The following is a 14053-nucleotide window of genomic DNA, read 5'->3' as shown; positions in this document are numbered from 1 at the left end:
TGCTGGCCTTCATAGCGAGGGGGATTGAATATAAAAGTAGGGAGGTCTTGCTGCAGCTGTATAGGGCATTGGTGAGGCCGCAGCTGGAGTACTGTGTGCAGTTTTGGGCGCCGCACCTGCGCAAGGATATTTTGGCCCTGGAGGGAGTGCAGAGGAGGTTTACTAGGCTGATACCGGAGTTGAGGGGATTGAGCTATGAGGAGAGGCTGAATAAACTAGGCTTGTACTCGTTAGAGTTTAGAAGAATGAGGGGAGATCTCATTGAGACGTATAAGATGATGAATGGGATGGATAGGATAGAGGTGGAGAGACTCTTCCCGCTCAAAAAAGACAGTAGGACTAGGGGGCACAGCCTCAAGATAAAGGGGAGGCGGTTTAGAACGGAGTTGAGGAGGAACTTCTTCACTCAAAGGGTGGTGAATCTCTGGAATTCTCTGCCCGTTGAAGTGGTGGAGGCTGCCTCGCTAAATATTTTTAAGAAGCGGGTTGATGGGTTTTTGATAAGAGAGGGGATTAAGGGTTATGGGGAGAGGGTGGGAAAGTGGAACTGAGCCACGACAGATCAGCCATGATCTTATTGAATGGCGGGGCAGGCTCGAAGGGCTAGATGGCCTACTCCTGCTCCTATTTCTTATGTTCTTATCTTTGGGGTGTGGGAGGAAACCGGAGCACCCGGAGGAAACCCACGCAAGCACGGGGAGAATGCGCAAACTCCCACAGACACTGTCCTAAATCCATGTGTCTGCACAGCAATCAGTGATAGTCACTGAGCTGTCATGTTGCCCAGTATCTGGTCCAGTTTAAGCGTACACAAACGACATGAAGTACTAGGCTATTCTCGAACATCCAAGAGCAGCCCTTGTACGACCTATTGCGTGTATGCCCCTCGTTGGACAACAAGGCGGACCGACTTAAAACCTATGAATTAAAAGAGAAAACCATTAGTATCATTCCACATCCTTATACATTACCAGGGACGTCCCAATGCTAATGAACCTTATTTAAAACAATCTCCTATATCCTTCCATCTCCAACCCACTCATGTGCCTGTCTAAGTAACTCTTAAACAACTCCAGCGTGCCTGCCTCCACCTCCTTACTTGGCAGAGCATTCCATACCCCCACTACCCTCTGTGTGAAAAACCTCCCTCTAATATCCGTGTTATACCTCTCCCCCCTCACCCTAAGCCCATGGCCCCTCGTAATGTGCGTTTCCAATATAGGAAATAGCTTACCACTGTTTATCTATACCCTTCATAATCTGATATACCTCTATTAGATCCCCCCTCAGTCGCCGTCTTTCAAGGGAAAACAGCCCCAATTTGCTCAATCTTTCCTCATACCCCAGTCCTCAATCATGGCTGATATTTTTCTCATCCCCATTCTCCTGTCTTTTCCCCATAACCCCTGATCCCCTTATTAATCAGGAACCTGTCTATCTCTGTCTTAAAGACACTCAATGACCCGGCCTCCACAGCCTTCTGTGGCAAAGAGTTCCACAGATTCACCACTCTCTCTGACTAAAGAAATTCCTCCTCATCTCTGTTTTAAATTATTGTCCCTTTAGCCTGAGGTTGTGCCCTCTGGTTCTAGTTTTCCTACTAATGGAAACATCCTCTCCACGTCCACTCTATCCAGGCCTCGCAGTATCCTGTAAGTTTCAATAAGATTCCCCTCCTCATCGTTCTAAACTCCAACGAGTACAGACCCAGAGTCCTCAATCGTTCCTCATACAACAAGCTCTTCGTCCCAGGGATCATTCTTGTGAACCTCCTCTTCATGAAAGCTAAAAGAAATATAAAGCTAATCATAGAACTTAATTCTAAATTTACAAAATCAAAGATGGTTACATGTGAAAGAAAGTGACTTCTTCATTTAAACATCACAAATTAAACTGCACTAATTTAATAAGTTTTAAAACTTCATTCATGGGACATGGGTGTCACTGGCTGGGTCCAGCATTTATTGCCCATCCCTATTTGCCCTTGGAGGGCAGTTGAGAGTCAACCACATTGCTGTGGACCTGGAGTCACATGTAGGCCAGACTGGGTAAGGATGGCAGATTTCCTTCCCTGAAGAACATTAGTGAACCAGATGGGTTTTTCCAACAATGGTTTCATGGTCATCAGTAGATTCTTAATTCCAGAGATTTTTAATTGAATTCACATCCCACTACCTGACGTGACAGGATTCGAATCCGGGTCCCCAGAACATTAGCTGACTAGCGATAACATCACCTTTCTTTGCACAAAGGGTCTTTGAATTTAGAGAGTGGAGTTGATAAGTTTAATTGCTGGGAGGTGAATGAATCCACACCAGTAATTGTTTAACATTAATATCTCACAGCACTGCCTTACGGGTCAAGTCTCAGTGAGATACTCTGACTATGGCACGTGGTGTTCCAGAATTCAGTGTACAGTCACACTGAGTTGTCACACCTCGATTATTTGGCTAATGCCCATAACTAAACTGCAAACTAATCGTAAATAATTGTCAAAATTAAACTTTCCCCCAGGAGACCTTAACCTTCTGGTTATCTGTGCTGTACACCATCCGGGGCCAATACTCCTTTTGTAAGTTACGGTGTTAAGGACGAGGCTACAGGTGGGTTTGGAGATGAGCTGGGTGATCCTTTTTTTGCTGTAACATGAGGGGCGGTGAGGGGATGAACACGGACCCAGTCTTAGCTCAGCAGGTACAGGGGAGAGGTACAATGGAGCTTAACACAGGGCTTGGCATGCCTCTTGGTGGATTCTACCTCTATTACCAGGAGGTTATCTGCTCTCACTATGTTCGGAGGGTACTGCTTGGACACCACGATGCAATCTTCTGTGAGTTACACGCTACTGAAATGTACAAGAGCATTTCTGCCTGATTCAATGAAAGAAAGGATTGGTTTTGTCAGTCTTCTAGCTCTGATTTCCACGGGGGATTCAGTAGAGTTTTCTCCCTGAGATAAAACTTTGATCTTGTTGTTGCTTCCAGGCTCCCGAGTCTCTGGAGCTTCTCTGGTGAGTTTCCCCAGCCAGTTAGCGTCTGCAGTGCGTTGTGTCATTTAAGAAAGTGCTGTCGGTATATGTTTCTTTAGTTCCTGAGCATTGTAGTGATTGTTGTGAAGTTACATGTGTAAGGCTGAAAATGTGGTGTTTGACAAATGTAAATAGTGAAAAGAAATGCCAAAACAAAAAAAGAAATCATATAGCATTGTCTCTTTTAAAAAAAGGTCTCTCTGTGTGGATTTTAAATTGCAGTGAGCAGGCTGCAGAAACTGATTTTTGTAACATTTTATCAGTCAGTGTTCCAGCCTAACCAAAACAGGCTTTTGAATTGGACCAATGAATTTAAAACAAACACACAAAGACACAGAACTAATGGGATTCAAATGTGAGAGTTGTTGACAGCGTCAAGCCACTCAGATCACAGGAATACCGTGAGATAATTCCAGGTTTATAAATCCGGACAAGAGGGAGTAACTGTCAGGGTACGCTTACCATCTCTTAAATTGGAAGGGGGGAAGTGAGACACTCATGTACATCCTGCAGTTTCAGGTATGTCTTCATTAAATCACCATCTAAATAGAGAGATACCAACTGAAAGAGTGTTTCAGACGAGAGCATCATCCTTCCAAAAGATGCCTGTTTGTATATTAGCTGAAAGTGAGTGAATTCTGTAATGAATTTTTTCATTATTCCTGAATGAATTTTGTAGCATTTGAACAGCGTTCTATTGGGATTTTATTCAGTTTGTTAATTGTTTTAATAAGGTGTTCACCAGTTTAAAAATAAAGACCTGTTAATTGTTTGTGATAGAGAGTGTCAGATCCTGCTTTCATTTACCGAAACCAGTAACTTCTTTCTACCTGACACACACTCGGATAAGTTTACGAGGTGAGGCGTATTCCTTTGAGTGGTTCCAAAATCGAGCAGAGGGAAAAATCACCTCCGTGTTGTAACATGAGAATGGAGTTTTATCGCTTTCTGTCACCATGGTGGATTCTGTTGTTGCTATTTGCTTGGTCAGCATGAAGCATCCTGTATAACTTACAGGAAAGACTTTATTAACAGCAGTGATCTATGTACCTATTTACAGTCGGTAAGGAGAGGACTCTGCACTAGGGTCCTTACACATTGTTTCTCATCTTCACGTGGGTCCCAGCTCTCAGTCAGGTGCTTTCCTACATCGCTGTGTGGGTGGTACTGTACTCAGTCTCGCGTTAACCCTTTAGGTACAGACCTTTCTACCACAGCGCTGAGGGTAATCGAAGGCGGTGGAGGAGCTGAGGTATCTGGGGAAATCGAGACTGGAGGTGAGCCCACAGTGGCAGAAGCAGAATTTGGGTCTGAGAGGTGAAGGGGCAAGAGTGTCACTGTTGTCAACATGGGGAGAGGTACCAGTGTGCGGGGTTTGAAACAGAGATGTTTCCATAGTTACCGTTATTAACGTAGCACTGACATATTGTGTAGGCTGTAAACGTCAGCAAGGTATTTTGAGATAGCACATTTAACGTAATAACACATCACAAGGAGTTTCATAAGACAGTTATCAATAAAACCTGACAGTGAGCTATCTCAGGTGATATGAGGACAGCTGATCAAAAGCATGCTCAGAAAAGTGGATCTTGGAGCCCGTTATAAAGGAGGGAATTCCAGAGCTGAGCCCCCAGGCAGTTGGGCGGGGGGCTGGTCCCAGGCGCTGATGGTCTCAGCCAACTGGGAGGGTGCTGGGCAGCTGGGGGGGTTCTGGGCCACTGGAGGACCATGGCCGCTGGATACCCCAGGCTGCTGGAGGCCCCAGGCTGCTGGATACCCCAGGCTGCTGGAGGCCCCAGGCTGCTGGAGGCCCCAGGCTGCTGGAGGCCCCAGGCTGCTGGATGTTCCAGGCTGCTGGAGGCCCCAGACTGCTGGAGGCCCCAGACTGCTGGAGGCCCCAGGCTGCTGGAGGCCCCAGGCTGCTGGATGTCCCAGACTGCTGGAGGCCCCAGGCTGCTGGAGGCCCCAGGCTGCTGGATGTCCCAGGCTGCTGGAGGCCCCAGGCTGCTGGAGGCCCCAGGCTGCTGGAGGTCCCAGGCTGCTGGAGGCCCCAGGCTGCTGGATGTCCCAGACTGCTGGAGGCCCCAGGCTGCTGGATGTCCCAGGCTGCTGGAGGCCCCAGGCTGCTGGAGGCCCCAGGCTGCTGGAGGTCCCAGGCTGCTGGAGGCCCCAGGCTGCTGGAGGTCCCAGGCTGCTGGAGGCCCCAGGCTGCTGGATGTCCCAGACTGCTGGAGGCCCCAGGCTGCTGGATGTCCCAGGCTGCTGGAGGCCCCAGGCTGCTGGAGGCCCCATGCTGCTGGATGTCCCAGGCTGCTGGAGGCCCCAGGCTGCTGGAGGCCCCAGGCTGCTGGATACCCCAGGCTGCTGGAGGCCCCAGGCTGCTGGAGGCCCCAGGCTGCTCTCAGAGTGAAGGGCAAGGTTGGCGGAAGTAGGGAACTCTGGATGACTCAGGATACTGAGGCCCTGGTCAAGAAGAAGAAAGAGGCACATGACATGTAGAGGCAGCTGGGATCAAATGAATACCTTGAAGAATATAGGGGGTGTAGGATTTGAGTTAAGAGAGAAATCAGGAGGGCAAAAAGGGGTCACAAGATTGTTTTGGCAGATAAGGCAAAGGAGAATCCAAAGAGCTTCTACAAATACATAAAGGGCAAAAGAGTAACAATAATAATAATAATAAACATAAAATGGCCATAAAACATTAGATAGGGGTCATGGGTAGAGAGGGGGACTGGTGGTGTTGGGATAGCAGCGCGGGCTCGTTGGGCCGAAGGGCCTGTTTCCCGGGCTGATTTTGTTCTTTGTTCTTTGTGTTTACCCTGTACCCTAGTTAACAACTTTAGAAAGCCTGTCACTTACCAGACATCCCTTTGGCTTCCCACAAATTCCCCCAATTAACCCAATTAACCATCTGAAACTTTCCAACATTTTCTGTTTTTGAAAGACAGGACAGGCCTGTCATTTCTGCCAAGTAAAAAGTCTGACAACACCAGGTTTTAATAATAGAACATAGAACATTACAGCGCAGAACAGGCCCTTCGGCCCACGATGTTGCGCCGACCAGTTACAAAAACAATGACCCACTAACCTAAACCTATCCCTTTTCGTCCATAAACCTATCCACAGACCTCTTAAACGCCCCCAAACTAGGCGCATTTACAACTGCAGCAGACAGGGCATTCCAATCCCTCACCACCCTCTGGGTAAAGAACCTACCCCTGACATCCGTCCTATAACTACCCCCCCTTAATTTAAAGCCATGCCCCCTCGTGCTAGCTTTCTCCACCCGAGGAAAAAGGCTATCACTATCCACCCTATCTAAACCTCTAATCATCTTATATGTTTCAATAAGATCCCCTCTTAGCCGCCTTCTTTCCAGCGAAAACAACCCCAAATCCCTCAGTCTCTCCTCATAGGACTTCCCCTCCATACCAGGCAACATCCTGGTAAACCTCCTCTGCACCCTCTCCAAAGCCTCCACATCCTTCTTGTAATGTGGGGACCAGAACTGCACACAATACTCCAAGTGCGGCCGCACCAGAGTTGTGTACAGTTGCAACATGACGCTGCGACTCCTAAATTCAATCCCCATACCAATAAACGCCAAGACACCGTACGCCTTCTTAACAACCTTATCTACTTGATTCCCAACTTTCAGGGATCTATGTACACATACACCTAGATCCCTCTGTTCATCCACACTATTTAAAGTCCTCCCGTTAGCCCTATACTCGACACATCTGTTGCTCCTACCAAAGTGAATTACCTCACACTTCTCCGCATTAAATTCCATCCGCCACCTCTCGGCCCAGCTCTGCAACCTATCTAAGTCTCCCTGCAGACTATGACACCCTTCCTCACAATCTACCACACCTCCGACTTTGGTGTCATCAGCAAATTTACTAATCCACCCAACTATACCCTCATCCAGATCATTAATAAAGATTACAAACAACAGTGGCCCCAAAACAGATCCCTGAGGCACACCACTCGTAACCGAACTCCATGATGAATATTTACCATCAACCACCACCCTCTGTCTCCTATCTGATAGCCAATTCCTGATCCAACTTCTTAGATTACCCACAATCCCATACATCTGCATTTTCTGCAGAAGCCTACCATGGTGAACCTTATCAAACGCCTTACTAAAATCCATATATACCACGTCAACTGCCTTGCCCCCATCCACCTCTTTGGTCACCTTCTCAAAAAACTCAATAAGGTTAGTAAGGCATGACCTACCCGCTACAAAACCATGCTGACTATTTCTAATCAATTCATTACATTCCAAATAACTATAAATCCTATCCCTAATAATTTTTTCTAAAACCTTGCCCACAACAGAAGTAAGACTCACCGGTCTATAATTCCCGGCAAAGTCTCTGTTCCCCTTCTTAAACAATGGGACAACATTCGCTGTCCTCCAATCCTCCGGGACTACACCAGAGACCAATGACGACCTGAAGATCAGAGCCAGAGGCTCTGCAATCACCTCTCTAGCCTCCCAGAGAATCCTAGGGTAGATCCCATCCGGACCAGGGGACTTATCTATTTTCAGCCCCTCAAGAATATCCCGCACATCCCCCTTATCAACCGTAATACTGTCTATTTTACACCCCTGCAACCCAGTGTCCTCCTCAGCTATATTCATGTCCCCCTGCGTGAACACCGAAGAGAAATATTGGTTCAATGCTTCTCCAATCTCCTCCGGTTCCACACACAACTTCCCTCTGCTGTCTGTAACTGGCCCTAATCTTGCCCTGACCAACCTTCTGTTCCTGACATACCTTTAGAATGCCTTAGGATTCTCCTTAATCCTATCAGCCAAGATCTTCTCATGTCCTCTTTTAGCCCTTAACTCCCTCTTCAACTCCCTCCTAGCCAATCTAAAGCTTTCTAGTGCACTACCTGAGCCCTCAAATCTCATCCGAACATAAGCCTCCTTTTTCTTTTTAACCATCGACAGGTGAATGGACCTGACGAAGGGACTAACCCTGAAAGCTTGTGAGTATATTATCAAATAAATAGGTTGGACTAAAACCTGGTGTTGTCAGACTTTTTACTGTGTTTACGCCAGTCCAACGCCGGCATACCCACATCATTTCTGCCAAGGACAATGTCTCGAGCACAGAGCCTGGAACAAGAGATTTCTAACTCTGATACAATCAGATTTCACAACCGATACATAACTGTAATTTACTCAGCAAAAAAAACCAGTCTTTAATATTAACATCTCAAGTTGTTTCCCTGAGATTAACTCCAGGCCAGAATGGTTATTCAACAGGAGGTATCAGAAAGGAGAGAGGTCGGTTTTATGGAGATTGTGGGGAGATGATGGTGCAGTGGTATTAATAATTAACTAGTAAGGCAGTAGTATACGGCCACATGGTGACACAGTGGTTAGCACTGTTTCTGCACAGTGTCAGGGATCTGGGTTTAATTCCAGTCTCGGGTCACTGTCTGTGTGCAGTTTGCACATTCTCCTCGTGTCTGCGTGGGTTTCCTCCGGGTGCTCCAGTTTCCTCCCACAGTCCAAAGATGTGCGGGGGTTAAGTTGATTGATCATGGTAAGTTGCCCCTTAGTGTCAGGGGGATTAGTAGGGTAATTATGTGCGATTACAAGAATAGGGCCTGGGTGTGATTGTGGTCAGTGCGGACTCGATGGGCTGAATGGCCTCCTTCTGTACTGTAGGGATTCTATGATTCTATGACCCAGCGTAGTGCCAGAGGGACACGGAGTCAAAACCCGCCATGGCAAAGGTGAAATTCACATCTCAAACAATGATGAGACAGAGTACCGGAATGAGATAGAGAACTGGTGCAGCAACAATAATCACTCCCTCAATGTCAACAAAAGGAATGAGATTGTCATCAACTTCAGGAAGTGTAAAGGAAAACATCTCCCTGTCTACATCAATGGGGATGAAGTTGAAAGGGTCGAGAGCTTTAAGTTTTTGGGTCTACAGATTACCAACCTGTCCTGGTCCCCCCATGCTGACACTATAGGTAAGAAAGCCCCACCAACGCCTCTACTTTCTCAGAAGACTAAGAAAATTTGGCATGTCAGCTACAACTCTCACCAACTTTTACAGATGCACCATAGAAAGCATTCTTTCTGGTTGTATCACAGATTGGTATGGGCTCCTACTCTGCCCAAGACTGCAAGGAACTACAAAAGGTCATGAATGTAGCCCAATCCATCACGCAAACCAGTCTCCCATCCATTCATTTGATGCATTTTGGTAGACTGAACCAGGGCAGGACTTACTCAGTTAATGTTGGACGTTGGAAAGAGTTACAGAACAAAGAGATCTAGGGGTACATGTTCATAGCTCCCTGAAAGCGGAGTCACAGATGGACAGAGTGGTGAAGAAGGCATTCAGCATGCTTGGTTTCATCGGTCAGAACATTGAATACAGGAGTTGGGACGTCTTGTTGAAGTTGTACAAGACATTGGTAAGGCCACACTTGGAATACTGTGTACAGTTCTGGTCACCCTATTATAGAAAGGATATTATTAAACTAGAAAGAGTTCAGAAAAGATTTACTAGGATGCTATTGGGACTTGATGGATTGAGTTATAAGGAGAGGCTGGATAGACTGGGACTTCTTTCTCTGGAGTGTAGGAGGCTGAGGGGTGACCTTATAAAGATCTATAAAATAATGAGGGGCACAGATCAGTTGGATAGTTAATATCTTTTCCCAAAGGTAGGGGAGTCTAAAACATAGGTTTAAGGTGAGAGGGGAGAGATACGAAAGTGTCCAGCGAGACAATTTTTTCACACAGAGGGTGGTGAGTGTCTGGAACAAGCTGCCAGAGGTAGTAGTAGAGATGGGTACAATTTTGTCTTTTGAAAAGCATTTAGACAGTTACATGGGTAAGGTGACTCTAGAGGGATATGGACCAAATGTGGGCAACTGGGATTAGCTTAAGGGTTTTAAAATGAAAAAGGGCAGCATGGACAAGTTGGGCCGAAGGGCCTGTTTCCATACTGTTAACCTCTATGACTCTATGACTTACAATGGCTAATCCCTCTAACCTACACATTCTGGGACACTAAGGCTCAATTTAGCATGGCCAATCCCCTAACCCGCACAACTTTCGACTGTGGGAGGAAACCGAAGCACTCGGAAGAAACCCACGCAGACACGAGGAGAACGTGCAGACTCCACACAATGACCCAAGGCCAGAATCGAACCCAGGTCCCTGTGAAGCATCCCTGCTAACCACTGTAAGGAATGAATGCCAGCGATGCTCAAATCCCATAAAAGAATAAAGTTAAAAGGAACACCCACAGTGCTGCAAGGGATGGAGCTCCAGGATTTTGATCCAGCAACAATGAAGGAACGGCGATATATTCCCAAGTCAGGATGGTGAGTGACAAGGAGGGGAACCTGCAGGAGGGAGTGTTCCCAGGTATCTGCTGTCCTTGTCCTTCTAGATGGTGATGGTGGGGTTGGGAAGGCGCTGTCTCAACAAACTGTAGTTTGTGCTGTAGCTTATCTATGATAAACTGTTGCCGTGTATCGTATCCATTCATTCATGGCAGGCCTTCAGAAAGCGGTTCTGGGATTTGACAGGAGATGGAAACTGAGGGAACTGCAGAGGATATAGCACTCGGAACCACTCGCTCGGAGTTTCCCCGGGGGGGTGAGTGAGAGCGGATGTGAAATGATATGTAGCTGGCTAGATATTTGAATTTGGGCTTTCCAACCTTCCCCCTAGAGATTAAAAAAAACCCAAATTTCACACAGAGAACAATATCAGAGCAGACTGCAAGGACAGAGCCTGACCTGCAATAATGAAAGAATACTTTCTTCAGATCCGAATTCCTGGCATTCATGAAGTGACATTTCCTAAAGGATTTTCCTATGAGGAGAACTCAATTCCTTAAAAGGGTCCTGTCCTTCAATGTTAGCCCCTTTCCCTGATGCACACACACTTAAAAATAAATGCTATAATCACCCCTAAGAATGAGTTAACCAGAAATAAAATGGCACTGTATCTATCCCCACCTCCTCACAGAATTTCCCAAAGAAAGTCTTCCCAAACGCGGGGGAAAGAATAATTTCCCATCAAAAGTGAAACAAAATGAAAGTAATTAAAAATCGGCTGGGTGGCAATGGTGGCACAGTGATTAGCACTGCTGCCTCACGGTGCCAGGGACCCAGGTTCGATTCCGGCTTTGGGTCACTGTCTGTGTGGAGTCTGCACGTTCTAATACAGCTAAATGAGAAAGAGCGCAGAAAAGATTTACCCGGATGTTACCGGGACTTGATGGATTGAGTTATAAGGAGAGGCTGGATAGACTGGGACTTTTTCCTCTGGAGCGTAGGAAGCTGAGGGGTGATCTTATAGAGGTCTATAAAATAATGAGAGATCAACTAGTCAACATCTTCTCCCAAAGATAGGGGAGACTAAAACTAGAGGGCATAGGTTTAAGGTGAGAGGGAAGAGATACAAAAGTGTCCAAAGGGGCATTTTTTTCAGACAGAGGGTGGTGAGTGTCTGGAACAAGCTGCCAGAGGTAGTAGGAGAGGCGGGTACAATTTTGTCTTTTAAAAAGCATTTAGACAGTTACATGGGTACGATGGGTATAGAGGGATATGGACCAAATGCAGGCAATTGGAACTAGCTTCAGGGTTTTAAAAAAAGGGCGGCATGGACAAGTTGGGCTGAAGGGCCTGTTTCCATGCTGTAAACCTCTATGAGACTAATCTCCCTGTGTCTCCGGTTTCCTCCCACATTCCAAAGATGTGTGGGTTAGGTTGATTGGCCATGGTAAATTGATCCTAGTGTTGGGGGATTAGCGGGGTAAATATGTGGGGTGATGGGAATTGGTGGGATTGTGATCGGTGCAGGCTCGATGGGCCGAATGGCCTCTTGCTGCACTGTAGGGATTCTAGGTTCTGTGTTAAAGGAACAAACCTGATATTCAAAAAACAATCAAGAGGGAAATAAGAATACAGATCCCAACTGTTTTCTTTCCTTCTGGGTTTCCAGAACTTTCTGGGGTTTATTTTCATGATATCTGCTGAACGAACCCAGCTACTGAACATGTGAACATTCGGGGTTTTGTTCTGAGGAACTGGAGGTTTCTCACTTCTGTAAATATGAAATAAGCATGTCCCCCCCCCACCCCACCGTCAGCCAGGCTTGGGGAACAGGGTCAGTCACAGGATTTCATTACTTCATTGGCCAGGTGACTGGACTGACTTTGATTTATCCCGAGACTGACTCGAGTTACAGGAGGGATTTTTTTGGCTGTTCCCACTGAGTCACTCCTTAGCAATTCGTGCTTTCAGTTTACCAGCTCTCTCTCTCTCTCTGTCTGTTGCATCAGAGGGAGGAAGTGAAGTGACTTCCTGGTTAAAGTGAGAGAGATTATTCAGACACAGTGTGTACGGCGTGAAGATGAAGGCTGTATTTCTGCTGCTGTTGCTGTCTGTGCCTATCCTGGGTATGTAGTGAGCACTGCCACTCTCTCTGTATCTAACTGATAACATCCAGAGGGATAAGGGAGATTGAGTAAGCAAATAGGGAGTCAAAATAGAATGTACTGGAGAAATCTAACCGGTCTAGCAGTGTCTGTGGAGAGAGATTTAGTTAACATTTGGAATTCAATGTAATCCTTCTGGGGGTGGCGTGGTGGTTAGCACCAGGGACTTGGGTGTGACTGTGTGGAGTCTCTCCATGTCTGTGTGAGTTTCCTCCGGGTGCTCCGGTTTCCTCCCACATTCCAAAGGTGTGCAAGTTAGGTGGATTGGCCATTTGTGTCCAGAGATATGTAGATTAGGAGGCACCATTGACTCTGTCTACACTTCCCGCTGCCTCGGCAAAGCAGCCGGCATAACTAAGGACCCCACACACCCCGGACATTCTCTCTTCCACCTTCTTCCTTCAGGAAAAAGATACAAAAGTCTGAGGTCACGTACCAACCAACTCAAGAACAGCTTCTTCCCTGCTGCTGTCAGACTTTTGAATGGACTTACCTTGCATTAAGTTCCTCTTTCTCTACACCCTAGCTCTGAGTGTAAGACTACATTCTGCACTCTCTCCTTTCCTTCTCTATGAACGGTATGTTTTGTCTGTACAGCGCAAGAAACAATACTTTTCACTGTAAGTTAATACATGTGACAATAATAAATCAAATCAGATTAGAATGGAGTTGTGGGGATAGGATGGGAAGAGGAGGGATTGTTTGGACTTGGATAAGATGCTCTTTCGGAGAGACAGTGTTGATTCAATGGGCCGAATGGCCTCCTTCTGATTGTAGGGTTTCTACGGTTCTGTTGCGGGATTAGAGAGGGAGACTGTGTTTGGTAAATTCAGTAATTTGTAAAGATCAAGAAAGATTTGTTAGTAAAAGATATAGTGGAATTTCTCTGTCTCTCCCTCTCTCTGTCTCTCCCTCTCTCTGTCTCTCCCTCTCTCTGTCTCTCCCTCTCTCTGTCTCTCCCTCCCTTCTGTCTCTCCCTCTCTCTGTCTCTCCCTCTCTCTGTCTCTCCCTCCCTTCTGTCTCTCCTTCTCTCTGTCTCTCCCTCCCTCTGTCTCTCCCTCTCTCTGTCTCTCCCTCCCTCTCTCTGTCTCTCCCTCTCTCTGTCTCTCCCTCCCTCTGTCTCTCCCTCCCTCTGTCTCTCCCTCTCTCTGTCTCTCCCTCCCTCTGTCTCTCCCTCCCTCTGTCTCTCCCTCCCTCTGTCTCTCCCTCTCTCTGTCTCTCCCTCTCTCTGTCTCTCCCTCCCTCTGTCTCTCCCTCTCTCTGTCTCTCCCTCTCTCTGTCTCTCCCTCCCTCTGTCTCTCCCTCTCTCTGTCTCTCCCTCTCTCTGTCTCTCCCTCCCTTCTGTCTCTCCCTCTCTCTGTCTCTCCCTCTCTCTGTCTCTCCCTCCCTCTGTCTCTCCCTCTCTCTGTCTCTCCCTCTCTCTGTCTCTCCCTCCCTCTCTCTGTCTCTCCCTCTCTCTGTCTCTCCCTCTCTCTGTCTCTCCCTCCCTCCCTCTGTCTCTCCCTCCCTCTGTCTCTCCCTC

The 14053-nt window shown here is 47.0% G+C and overlaps 1 protein-coding gene across 1 annotated transcript in view; it reads left to right on the top strand.

Moving 5' to 3' along the window:
* The first annotated feature begins 2582 nt into the window (after window positions 1-2582).
* LOC145343357 (sialic acid-binding Ig-like lectin 15) overlaps window positions 2583-14053 on the top strand; it is a 36337-nt gene continuing 24866 nt past the window's right edge. The window contains exons 1-2 of the mRNA XM_080189573.1: window positions 2583-2830; window positions 4225-4305. Of these exons, the coding sequence (XP_080045699.1) occupies window positions 2647-2830; window positions 4225-4305 (265 nt within the window). The 5' untranslated portion in view covers window positions 2583-2646. The remainder of the gene's footprint in view (window positions 2831-4224; window positions 4306-14053) is intronic.

The sequence above is a fragment of the Carcharhinus amblyrhynchos genome, chromosome 5, assembly GCF_965287045.1.
Source record: "Carcharhinus amblyrhynchos chromosome 5, sCarAmb.v2.hapA, whole genome shotgun sequence".
Classification (NCBI taxonomy): Eukaryota; Metazoa; Chordata; class Chondrichthyes; order Carcharhiniformes; family Carcharhinidae; genus Carcharhinus; species Carcharhinus amblyrhynchos.
Note: the sequence above shows the minus strand (reverse complement) of the source record. Positions and strands in the feature narration are given on the sequence as shown.